This window comes from Crotalus tigris, unplaced genomic scaffold (assembly GCF_016545835.1).
Source record: "Crotalus tigris isolate CLP2741 ecotype Arizona unplaced genomic scaffold, ASM1654583v1 scf7180000019415.609845, whole genome shotgun sequence".
Classification (NCBI taxonomy): Eukaryota; Metazoa; Chordata; class Lepidosauria; order Squamata; family Viperidae; genus Crotalus; species Crotalus tigris.
The window spans coordinates 216,825-229,761 of NW_024097526.1; the positions used below are offsets into that span (position 1 = coordinate 216,825).

At 38.9% G+C, this 12,937-nt stretch overlaps 1 protein-coding gene across 1 annotated transcript in view; it reads right to left on the reverse strand.

The window, feature by feature from the left end:
• The window catches only part of LOC120316557 (mucin-5B-like), a 62,753-nt gene that overhangs the window by 17,749 nt on the left and 32,067 nt on the right, over positions 1 to 12,937 (reverse strand). The window contains exons 28-34 of the mRNA XM_039362290.1: positions 11,623 to 11,669; positions 11,352 to 11,537; positions 4,284 to 8,450; positions 3,692 to 3,781; positions 2,416 to 2,681; positions 1,054 to 1,222; positions 428 to 678 (exon numbers count right to left, since the gene is read on the reverse strand). Coding sequence (XP_039218224.1) covers positions 428 to 678; positions 1,054 to 1,222; positions 2,416 to 2,681; positions 3,692 to 3,781; positions 4,284 to 8,450; positions 11,352 to 11,537; positions 11,623 to 11,669 — 5,176 coding nt within the window. The remainder of the gene's footprint in view (positions 1 to 427; positions 679 to 1,053; positions 1,223 to 2,415; positions 2,682 to 3,691; positions 3,782 to 4,283; positions 8,451 to 11,351; positions 11,538 to 11,622; positions 11,670 to 12,937) is intronic.

The window sequence follows — 12,937 nt, forward strand, 5'->3', positions numbered from 1 at the left end:
ACCGAGTTTAGCGCTTGCGGAAGTCGTCTTATATGCCTACATATACGGTAGTTGTAGCCTGGACTTAGCTATTACAACACTTTCTGTTTCCACCCCTCCATCACTACATGGCTCTGTGAGCCATGTGGAAGCTTCTATTCTCCCAAGGTCTGGCCTAATGGCATTGTTTCTAGGAAGATATTTATCTGAACTTTATGACATTTATCTATAAGGGGAAACATCACACCATAAATAAACATTAGTTCAAGAATAAAGTTAGAGTAGTTGGTCTGTCCTAAAAATAGTACAACATTAAAAAAAAAAACCAAATATTTTTCTCATGATAACTATATGATTCAAGAAGTATTTTGCAGTATTGTCCTACCATAACTATAGCTTTCTCTATTTGGTTGAAACACTATTATTTTTAAAACCTATGACACATTACCTTGTTAACTCTCACTCCTTCATGCATTTCACTAGTTAGTCGGACTTCCATAGAGTTGTAATATATAATTAGGGATCTGGAACAGGATTGATTAACAGCTATATCACAGAAGGCATTGTCAAGCAAAATACGGAGGTTTCCATATTTATTCACAATCTCTTTCACCAAGATATAAGTGCAATTGCCATGGAAAGTATAAGAAGTGCCGTCAAAAGTCATAAAGTTGTAATGGTCCCAGCCCTTACAGATACCTATAAGAAAACATATTTTTTAAAAAAATTAAAAAGGTGCACATTTAGATGTGCAATCTTTAAAAATCTTAACAGAGGATACTTAATTCACCACTGAAAGAATTAGTAACCATGATATTTGAAGGACTATAGAGCTGTCTTGTAACCATTAAAAAGAGTGAATGTCATAACTTGGATAATGTTATAGGAGGTGATATATAAATGCATGTATATATGAGATAATTGCATATTACATAAAATTAAAATATACATATTTTTTCTTCAGAAATCAAAGCTGGAATGCTACAAATAATTCCATAAAGGAGGTGGAGTTAAACCTAACAGAGCTTACTCCTTTGTAAATATGAATATTATACTGTAATCTATTTTGCTTACATTCACACTCATAGCGTTCTATGCAACCATCTTTATCCACTATTTTCTTTGGTTCGAGTCCACTTGCACAGACTATCTTCTCAGCTTGACGGAGTGGCACCACAACAATTCGGTTGCTCCCTTCACATGTTGCTTTAGTGCAATTATTAAACATCCATGTTTCGTTAAACTGGGGGGCAAACAAGAGAAAATTATTCTAAAATTATTGACCTCATTAAAAACAATGAAAGAAAAAGTTACAGTCAGCTAGGAATCAATGTGGAGTAATCCAGTTTGGGGACAAATGGGGATCTTTCCAATGTGGAGCAATAATACCATTTGGGAAACAAAGAGTGCCACCCAGGAGCAGTTATTGATTTTGTTTGGCCTCATAAGGTAATCAGGTATAGGTTTGCTTAGTACCTGTATGAGTAACTACTAAGAAATCCTAGGTCTTTAAACTAGACTGGAAAAAGAATAAAAAGAAATCACTACAAAAATGCAATGGCAAATTATTTCCATATTGTTGCCAGAAAAATTACACGAAGGTGTCCAGGAAGACACTATGAGTAGAGTGAAAGAAGACATGCTCTGCATATACAGATCTCTATTCAATCTTCTGCTTCAAGGACTGTGAAAGACCCTTGAGAGCTATGCTAATGAAGACGGGGCTAAAATAAAGGCTTGAGTGTAAAGGAAGAGCCACTGTTGCTAGTTGTATCCACCCAAGGATGTAGCACATAGAGAAGAGCATTGAGTGCTGTGCCAATAACCTCATCCTTCTTTCTCTTTCTCGATGATATAGTTGTTGGCAGTGCACTCTTTGGAATGCTGACATCTCTGTCAATGTCTGTCAGTGAATGGAATGCTGCTTACTGCAAATACTAAAACAGATGAATGGGAATACTGGTTCTAAAGCAGATCACCCTTTCAGAAAGCGAGACCAACAGGAATCTTGAGAACACAAGATTTCATTTTATGGATCCACACTCACAATAACAAACAAACAAAAAATTACAACTGGGAATTTGAACATGGGCCTTCACATCCTATGGCCAACATTTGTTGTTTTACTTTTCAAAGAGACTTGCAGGAGGTCCTTTCTTTTGTTCAAATTATTTATAGAGCTTATATGACAATTTACATTTTGTCTTCCAGGCAAACAGTAGACATGGTCAGAGAGGGCTTTGGGAACTACAAGGAAGGTGATTGGCAACTATCACCCCAGATTTAAACCTCCAGTGTTTGTTTTACTGAAGGCAAACTTTTAGAGAGTTGTGCTCTATTAGGTTAAATTGCCTATGCAAGTCATGTAAATATAATGCTTAATCCCAATTAATGGAAAATTGTATCAGGAGTGCATTAAAAAAAACCCCACATTACCTTTCTAGGTGGATCCGCATCAGGGCAATCTGGTACAGGAGTTGAGAAAATTTTTTCCTCAGTTCTTGGAGTTGGGGAAGTGTGTAGTTCAGTTGCTGGAGTAAAAGTTGTGGAAGTGGGAATAGGTAATCTTCCTGAGGTTGTAACTGATGGGCGGGGAGTTGTTGTAGGGCACAATACCGGATTCCTCTTAATTTCACAATTTGCATCACAGATTGCAATAAAACGGCATCCAGAATGATCAGTTGTATTATATATTACTTCCCCTGTTTAAAAGAATCAATAAATTAAAAAGCAGTATGCACAAATGCTATAAATCAGAACACATAATTAAATGTTAAATGCATGTGTAAGTCAAACATTATATTTTTGATTGCAACATGCCATTCTAATCAAGTTTATGCAGAAGTAAATCTGGTATACTGTATAAGCATCAAAGAAGTTATCATTAAATGTGATTCAGGATATGTTCTTTGAACATAAGCTCATTGATTTTAGAGTATGTTACACCGAAAAAAACTGTGGATGATATTACGGCCTTTGCGATTTATAATGAGCAAGTGTCAATTCCCAGGAAAAGAGAGGGAGAGAGAGAGAAAGAGAGAGAGAGAGACTGGCATGAGGATCAATAACCATTTATTTTCATTGTCTATTCCCAATAATAATTTATTCCATCCCATTGCAAAATTTCCTGAAACTAAAGGAAAATAAGAGACTATATAATAGCCAAAATCTATAGTTTTAAAATATTAAGCAAAAATATTAATAATTAATATTATTAATAATATTAACTATTAAGAAAAAAGGTAGGTTCCTCATCAGGATAAAAACAATGCAGTCTATAGGAAAAATACACATCAAAATGCACAGATTAACAAAAATGTTCAGAAAAATTATACAAACTGGTAGAATAAGAAAAATATCTGAAAACAGAATTTTAACTCTTGTCCATCTCAAGCCTGAGGACCCCGGAAAGGCACTGGACTCATGATTCAAGTGTTTGGGAGCAGAGTAGCATAGTATATGTTGCTCTCCCCATAAAAATAATAGCTGGAATATGGTAAGTCTCTAAGGACCAATATCCTTAAATAAAACATTCAGACTAGGAACTGATGCTTTCAGATTCATCATGAAAAAAAAAAGTTAAATGCCTGAATACATGAAAACATTTTCACTAGCATCCCCAGATTAAATAGTCAGAAACTATAGAGTACTTATGTGGAAAGATGAGCTCCAATTACATGTACAGTCAAAGCAATTTTTGAATGAAACTCACCAGGAGAAAATAAAGAATCAGGAGTTCCAGATACATGGCAGAAACATGGAGTTACTCTGCTTAAGGTAGTTGCTAGTGTGGAGCCTGATACTGAGAAAGACACAAAATATAACATAGAAATAACCAAATGATATGAGATTGATACTAACTGAAATTGTACTACCAAACTTTAATACTGTTCTTCATAAATTATGGCAAGAAAAAACTCCCTACCCCTACAAAAATCACAGTTAACTCAAAAATTCTGCAATTACATTCAGGACCACAGCATTATGCTTAGGAGAATGATTCACCACAGACTACCTGAGAACCATGTTTACTAAAATACTGTCAGGAAACATCCAGGTGCAGGGCACATATTGTAGTATGAATTAAACAAACTAGAATGATGAAGTTGTTTCCTTAAAACATGAGGGAGAAAGAAATTTCCAATTAAAATAGATAACTTGCTACCACAGGTAAACATTTTGATAAATGTGTATTGAAATATCTTGTTGAGGACATGTAAGATAATAATAGAGATTACATGATATACTGCTTTTTTTGGTGACTGTTGACAGTGCAATAAAAAGAGTTGCAGTTGTTTGCTTACCAGTTGATAGGCCTGCACTGGTGGAGACAAGTGTTGACAGTGGAGGAGAAAGGATAGTTGTTGTTTGCTTTCCTGTTGTTATTGCTGTACTTGTGGATACTAGGTGTATGCTTGGACTGGTGGTCGATAGAGTGGACATAATTCCAGAGGTGATTGGTCGTGTTGATGGTGGAGCAGGAAGGGTTATAGTTGTTTGCTTTCCTTTTGTTACTGTTGTACTTATGGATACTACAGGTGTGCTTGGACTGGTGGTCGATGCAGTGGAGATAATTCCAGATGTGACTAGTCGTGTTGATGGTGGAGTGGGAAGGGCTGTGGTTCTTTGCTTTCCTGTTGTTATTCTGGCAGTGGTCGAGACAAGTGTTGACAATGGAGTAGAAAAAGTAGTAGTTGTTTGTTTTCCTGTTGTTACTGCTGTACTTGTGGGTACTAGGGGTGTGCTTGGACTGGTGGTCGATGCAGTGGAGATAATGCCAGAGGTGATTGGTCGTGTTGATGGTGGAGCAGGAAGGGTTGTGGTTGTTTGCTTTCCTGTTGTTACTTCTGCACTGGTGGAGACAAGTGTTGACAGTGGAGTAGAAATGATAGTGGTTGTTTGCTTTCCTGTTGTTACTGCTGTACTTGTGGATACTAGGGGTGTGCTTGGACTGGTGGTCGATACAGTGGAGATAATTCCAGAGGTGACTGGTCGTGTTGATGGTGGAATAGGAAGGGTTGTGGTTGTTTGCTTTCCTGTTGTTACTGCTGTACTTGTGGATACTAGGGGTGTACTTGGACTGGTGGTCGATGCAGTGGAGATAATTCCAGAGGTGACTGGTCGTGTTGATGGTGGAATAGGAAGGGTTGTGGTTGTTTGCTTTCCTGTTGTTACTGCTGTACTTGTGGATACTAGGGGTGTACTTGGACTGGTGGTCGATGCAGTGGAGATAATTCCAGAGGTGACTGTTCGTGTTGATGGTGGAGCAGGAAGGGTAGTGGTTTTTTGCTTTCCTGTTGTTACTGCTGTACTTGTGGATACTAGGGGTGTACTTGGACTGGTGGTCGATGCAGTGGAGATAATTCCAGAGGTGACTGGTCGTGTTGATGGTGGAGCAGGAAGGGTTGTGGTTGTTTGCTTTCCTGTTGTTACTGCTGTACTTGTACTTACCGGGGGTGTGCTTGGACTGGTGGTTAATATTGTATGTGGTAGCATGGATGCACTGGATGTTGTGGAAGAGTATAGAATTTTGGCTGATGTAGGTTTGGCAGTTACTGCTGTTGTGACTGTTTGGCAATGGCTATAATCACAACACAGGAATTGCACCTGGTAGTTGACACATTTATATGGTTTCTGTTTCTGTTTTTCATGTTCACACACTAGTCCAACCTCTAGATTGCACTGGAAATTCTGTGCCGGGGCAGGATTCCTAGTGTGTGCATAGTCCTTTGCCTGGCATTTAATGTCTTTGGGATGCTCACAAACCAGTCCACGTGCTCGTATGTCTTCAAAGCGCTCAAAATCACCATCAGGGCTAGTGTTTGGATTGTGGTCATCAAACCATTGGGTCCATTGGCATTTAGGTTGGCAAGATTTGAATGTGGATTGAACTGAACTTTGTGTAGAAGGCTGGGAAGTAGGACGAGTCATCACAATAACAAGTGGAGTGTTAGATTGAGGGGGTGATGTTTTTGTTTCGGTAGATGGCATTGTCTCTGCAGTGGTAGTAGTAATAGGCATTGATGTTGTGGACACAAGAGTTGACAATGGAGTAGAAAGAGTTGTGGTTATCTGCTTTCTTGTTGTTACTTCTGCATTTGTGGACAACGAGGTGGTACTTTGGGTGACGATTGGAGCAGTGGAGATAATTCCAGAGGTGACTGGTCGTGTTGATGATGGAGTAGGAAGGGCTGTGGTTGTTTGCTTTCCTGTTATTACTGCTGTACTTGTGGATACTAGGGGTGTGCTTGGACTGGTGGTCAATGCAGTGGAGATAATTCCAGAGGTGATTGGTCGTGTTGATGGTGGAGTAGGAAGGGTAGTGGTTGTTTCCTTTCCTGTTGTTACTGCTGTACTTGTGGTTACTAGGGGTGTGCTTGGACTGGTGGTTGATGCAGTGGAAATAATTCCAGAGGTGACTAGTCGTGTTGATTGTGGAGTAGGAAGAGTTGTGGTTGTTTGTTTTCCTGTTGTTACTTCTGCACTGGTGGAGACAAGTGTTGACAGTGGAGTAGAAATGGTAGTGGTTGTTTGCTTTCCTGTTGTTACTGCTGTACTTGTGGATACTAGGGGTGTACTTGGACTGGTGATCGATGCAGTGGAGATAATTCCAGAGGTGACTAGTCTTGTTGATGGTGGAGTAGGAAGGGTTGTGGTTGTTGGCTTTCCTGTTGTTACTGCTGTACTTGTGCTTACCGGGGGTGTGCTTGGACTGGTGGTTAATATTGTATGTGGTAGCGTGGATGCACTGGATGTTGTGGAAGAGTATAGAATTTTGGCTGATGTAGGTTTGGCAGTTACTGCTGTTGTGACTGTTTGGCAATGGCTATAATCACAACAAAGGAATTGCACCTGGTAGTTGACACATTTATATGGTTTCTGTTTTTGTTTTTTATGTTCACACACTAGTCCAACCTCTAGATTGCATTGGAAATTCTGCATCGGGGCAGGATTCTTAGTGTGTGCATAGTCCTTTGCTTGGCATTTAATGTCTTTGGGATGCTCACAAACCAGTCCACGTGCTCGTATGTCTTCAAAGCGCTCAAAATCACCATCAGGGCTAGTGTTTGGATTGTGGTCATCAAACCATTGGGTCCATTGGCATTTAGGTTGGCAAGATTTGGATGTGGATTGAATTGAACTTGGTGTAGAAGGCTGGGAAGTAGGATGAGTGGTCACAATAACAAGTGGAGTGCTAGATTGAGAGGGTGATGTTTTTGTTTCGGTAGATGGCATTGTCTCTGCAGTGGTAGTAGTAATAGGCATTGATGTTGTGGACACAAGAGTTGACAATGGAGTAGAAAGAGTTGTGGTTATCTGCTTTCTTGTTGTTACTTCTGCATTTGTGGACAACGAGGTGGTCCTTTGGGTGATGATCGGAACAGTGGAGATAATTCCAGAGGTGACTAGTCGTGTTGATGGTGGAGTAGGAAGAGCTGTGGTTGTTTGTTTTCCTGTTGTTACTTCAGCACTGGTGGAGACAAGTTTTGACAGTGGAGTAGAAGTGGTAGTGGTTGTTTGCTTTCCTGTTGTTACTGCTGTACTTGTGGATACTAGGGGTGTGCTTGGACTGGTAGTCAATGCAGTGGAGATAATGCCAGAGGTGACTGGTCGTGTTGATGGTGGAGTAGGAAGGGTTGTGGTTGTTTGCTTTCCTGTTGTTACTGCTGTTGTGACTGTTTGGCAATGGCTATAATCACAACACAGGAATTGTACCTGGTAGTTGACACATTTATATGGTTTCTGTTTTTGTTTTTCATGTTCACACACTAGTCCAACCTCTAGGTTGCACTGGAAATTCTGCGCAGGGGCAGGATTCCTAGTGTGCACATAGTCCTTTGCTTGGCATTTAATGTCTTTGGGATGCTCACAAACCAGTCCACGTGCTCGTATGTCTTCAAAGCGCTCAAAATCACCATCAGGGCTAGTGTTTGGATTGTGGTCATCAAACCATTGGGTCCATTGGCATTTAGGATGGCAAGATGTGGATGTGGGCTGAATTAAACTTAGTGTAGAAGGCTGGGAAGTAGTCCCAATGACAAGTGGAGTGCTAGATTGAGGTATGTAAGGGGGTGATGTTTTTGTTTCAGTAACTGGTGTTGTTTCTGCAGTAGTCTTAGTAGCAGATGTTGATGTCAATGGACCACATGGTTCAAAATTGCAGCAGGAGAATCTGACCTCAAAATTGTAGCACATTGGTGGAGTCTGATCCTTGTTATTGCAGATCAAACCATCAGTTGGTGTGCATGTTACATTTTGATTGAGAGAATGCAATGTTTCATTGGGAAGTTCTTTTGCTCTGCATTCCACTTTATCTGGAAGTTTGCAAAGATTATGTCCTTTGGCTCTTATGATTTCTGGTGTTTCATACTCTCCATTGGTAATTTCATATGATGGATAGCTAAGATCATACCAACCCATCCATCTACAAACTTTGTGCACACACATTGTTGTTCTTGTTGGAATTGATTCTGTAACATAAAACATAATTGTTTCAATGTTTATCGAAAACCCATGCTTTTAAGGAGCAGACTTCTTTTGCCTATTGTACAATTTATTATCTAAATGTAGATACTTTTTTTTAAAAAAAGCAGTACTCTTTGTGATGCTTGTAACTTTAAGGAAAGAAAATAAAAAAATATGTTTATGTACAGGTAGTCCTTAACTTACAACAGTTCATTTGGTGACTGTTTTCAGTATGATGGTACTGAAAAAAGAGACTTATGACCATTTTTCACACTTATGTTTGCTGCAGCATCCCCATGGTCACATGATTTACATTTGAATGCTTGACAACTGACTCACATTTATGACGGTGGCAGTGTCCCAGAATCATGTGATCCCCTTTTGCAAACTTTTGACAAGCAAAATCAGTGAGGAAACCAGAATCACTTAACAATCATGTTTACTCATTTAAGAACTGCAGTGATTCACTTAACAAATGTGGCGATAAAAATTCTAAGATGAGGCAAAACTCACTTAACAAATTTCTCACTTAGCAGCATACATAAGTCGTATGTTTAGGACTACCTGTATATCTTTTTTATTTTAGATATAGAGTCATGTAACAAAGCCAAGCAACTCTTATACTGTAGTTCTCATAGTCATATTTTCCTTTGTTTTGGGAAATATGTATTGTACTTTTAACTTTTATTATTATTATTATTATTACTTTTATTACTATTATTACTATTACTATTATTATTATTACTTTTATTACTTTTATTACTATTATTATTACTATTACTATTATTATTATTATTATTGATCATCGCACAGTCAGCCAGATGTTCAGACTGGATTTGGCATTTCTGTCTACCTATAAAGTCCTTACCAAGGACCTAGGATAGGCAGATGTGGATCTTTGATGGTATTACAGATATCGTCGCAGGATGGAAGCAGTTCCTAGTAAGACCGCCTTTTGCAATTGACTAATGGCAAATTTGTTATGCAAATTCCTCTTGTCAATTTATTCTTTCCTGTCCTGATTCAGATAGCAGACTGAATGAACTGTGTATACAATTGTTGGATTGTTCCATCATTAGCTTTTCTCCTTTTTAAAAAAATAGCTGATGCTATTTTTTACATCTTTTTTTTTTTTAAAAAAATATTTCCTTATAAATAAATGGAAAGAAATTAATATATCAATTTTGTTAAGATTTGAAAATCTTTTTCAGTCAATACATTCAAAATATCAAATTTAATATGTCTCTAGTGAGAATTGACCCAGCCTATCTATAATGTCACATTGTGACATTAACCAATAGTTGTTTGTTTGCAGGTACATAATAAATGACCTATAGCAGGAATGCTACCTGCTGCAGACTATGAGATCAGTACCATGATTTCTTGTACTTCACAAATGGGGCCTGTGTTATTCAGGATATAAGCACTATTCATCTCTTCCTCCCTCTGCATGGAAGGGTATAATCTCAACAGGCTTTGGTCTTCTCTGCAAATTTCTGTTCTCTTTTACATTCAGCCTGATACTTTCTGTTTTCAGAGGTCGGAACATATTATATAGAAAGATGTTGATTAATTTCTGCAAAATTCAGTATTCCCATCATTGGAGGAAGAAGGTTCCTCCAACTCTCAAGATACTTGCAGTGTAGTTTATTTGGGGCCTTTAGGGTTTTGCAAATAACTAATAGTTGTATTCTCTTTGAAGTTATTCATGTAGATCTAGTGGGGCTGATTCCCATTTCAATTCATTTATAGTCTTTGCCAGTTTCTCATGTCCTCTAGAAGTATTGGGCAAGTAACGATTTAAAGAAAAGAAGGACGAGGGGGGACATGATAGCAGTGTTCCAATATCTTAACGGCTGCCACAAAGAAGAGGAAGTCAAGCTATTTTCCAAAGTGCCTGAAGGCAGGACAAGAAACAACGGATGGAAACTAATCAAAGAGAGAAGCAACCTAGAACTAAGGAGAAACTTCCTGACAGTTAGAACAATTAACCAGTGGAATAACCTACCACCAGAAGCAGTGAATGCTCCAACATTGGAAGTTTTTAAGAAGAGACTGGACAGCCATTTGTCCAAAATGGTATAGGGTTTCCTGCCTGAGCAGGGGGTTGGACTAGATCAGTGGTTCTCAACCTGTGGGTCCGGACCCCATTTGGGGTCGAATGACCATTTCACGGGGGTCGCCAAACAACGCAGTCTGCCATTTTTCCCCCTTTTCCTTAGCTGTGCTACTCCCTTTTATTCTATTGGCTTTTGAAAGCTAATAGAATAGACTCTCTTGAATAGAGTCTAATTCTATTGGCTTTCAAAAGCCAATAGGAATTGTCCGGGCTGTCTCTGCCCTGCTGAGCCCGCCAAAAGTCCCATTCTGTAAATGGTGCTGCAAGTTGTCTGCAGTGAAGGCGAGCTGTCTGGAAGTTTCCACCCCTCCCTGCTGAGCAACTACTAAAAATGTAAGTAAAAGAGGGCCAGGGATGGAAGGTGGGAGGCCGGCGGGTGCAGGGAAGGTTGCTGGCGCACATGGGGCCCGGCGGGTGCTTTAACTCCCTTGGGCTGGGCCAGCTGGTGGCCCAGTCAGTGGTTGGCCTGCGCCGTCTCTGCCACTTGCCAGCTATGCCTCGGTCGGCGTAGGGGGTGGCACCATGCATGCGCGGTGCTCTCGGGCAGGGAAAGTCCTCGACTTACGACCGGTTGGGTAGTTCTTGACTTACGATCGGTTGGGTAGTCCTCGACTTACCACTGGTTGGGGGTCATGGCATTAAAAAGGTTGAGAACCACTGGACTAGATGACCTCCAAGGTCCCTTCCAACTTTACTACTACTACTACTACTACTACTACTACTACTACATTGAAAGGGATCAATGTCAGAAAAACTAGTGTTAAATCCAGACTATGGAGTGAAATACCTGTTGCACTTGATGTTGTGAATTGAAATGGTGGTTTTGTGGTAATTCCAGCACATTTGTAGACTTCTCTATTGATTGTTCCATTGATGTCACAAATTGCAGTGATACACGAACCTAAGCCATCCGTGGTGTTGTAAATGACTTCCTTGTAGTTATACCTCTTTCCTTCGTAGTAGCAGTAGCAAGCTGCATTTAAAAAATAAGAATGCGTGGCTAGACAAAGTCATTTCAAACTATTTTGTAATACTATTAATAAATCTTTTCAAGTTACCTTTAGTATCATATTCACAGCTAATAATGCCTTCGCTGGTACATTTACTGTAAGAAACAACAATGACATAGGATTCATTAAAGACATGTTCCAATTTATTTCCTACAAAATTCCACTGAATAGCTTTGTTTGCATGTGTCTCAAATAGGAACATTCGTTTAAATACCTCTGATTTACAATGAATATCATAAAAAGTGTTATTCTGAAATATAGTTTTCTAGCAATTAAAAGAAAGGGTATAATAATAACTTTAACATTTGGGTTCTCTAAAAAGTGCCCAGGTTTGAGACCCGAGTGCTATGCAAAGGGGTGAGTTCCCATTACTTCTCCCAGCTCCTGCCCACCTTAGCAGTTTGAAAGTATGCAAATGCAAGTAGATTAATAGGTACCACTTCAATGGGAAAGTAACAGCTTTCTGTGATTCTTTGGCGTAGCCATGCTGGCCACATGACCACAGAAAATATCTATGGACAATGCTGGCTCCCTTGGCCAAGAAACAGAGATGAGCACTATGCCCTAAAGTCAGACATGAATGATCAGGGAAACCTTTACCTTTTATGCAGCTATTAGCTTAAAGAACAAGCATCAATCACTACAGTTTCTTTTTGGAAGAATTGAAATGTATGTAAATTACTTTAGGAAATATTATTAAGCATACATATGGTATAGAATAGATATTAATATATAGAGTGTGTATGATTTCTTCCTTCCTCTCCCTCCCTCTCTCTATGGGTATGTGTATGTGTACACGTTTGTGTGTGTGTATGTGTGTGTGTGTGTGTACACACTAGATTAATATATAGAAGAAATTACTTTAAGAAACAGGAGGAAGAGCTGCTAAAAGATAATGCTCAGATAAAAGAAACTTGAGTTCTGGATACGACTGTAACTTGAGAAAGTGACTCATGTAAGACCCTCCTTGTTTTCATGAATATGAAGAGAGGAAGGGAGGGAGGAAAAAAGCAGATTCAGACTTACAGTATTTTGTTTCTTGTATCCTTCTAATAAATGTAGATTTAATCTATGTGAATTGATTTCCTAGTGTGGTCTATGTCGAAGAGCTGACACTACTATACACTCCCATTGCTATACCTATCCCCATAGATACAATTTATGTAAACTCCCATGCTGTTCATTCCTATTCTATATATTGTTTTTATTAACTGGATGATCAGTCATGCAGATGATATCTTGATATTTATTTAAGGAAATAACAAGCTTTTGTCTATCATCTTGGCTAATAAAATTGTACATATGGTTATAAAGAATTCATGAACCTTTCTTGTCAGTAAAGAATATGCTGTGTCAGACTTTG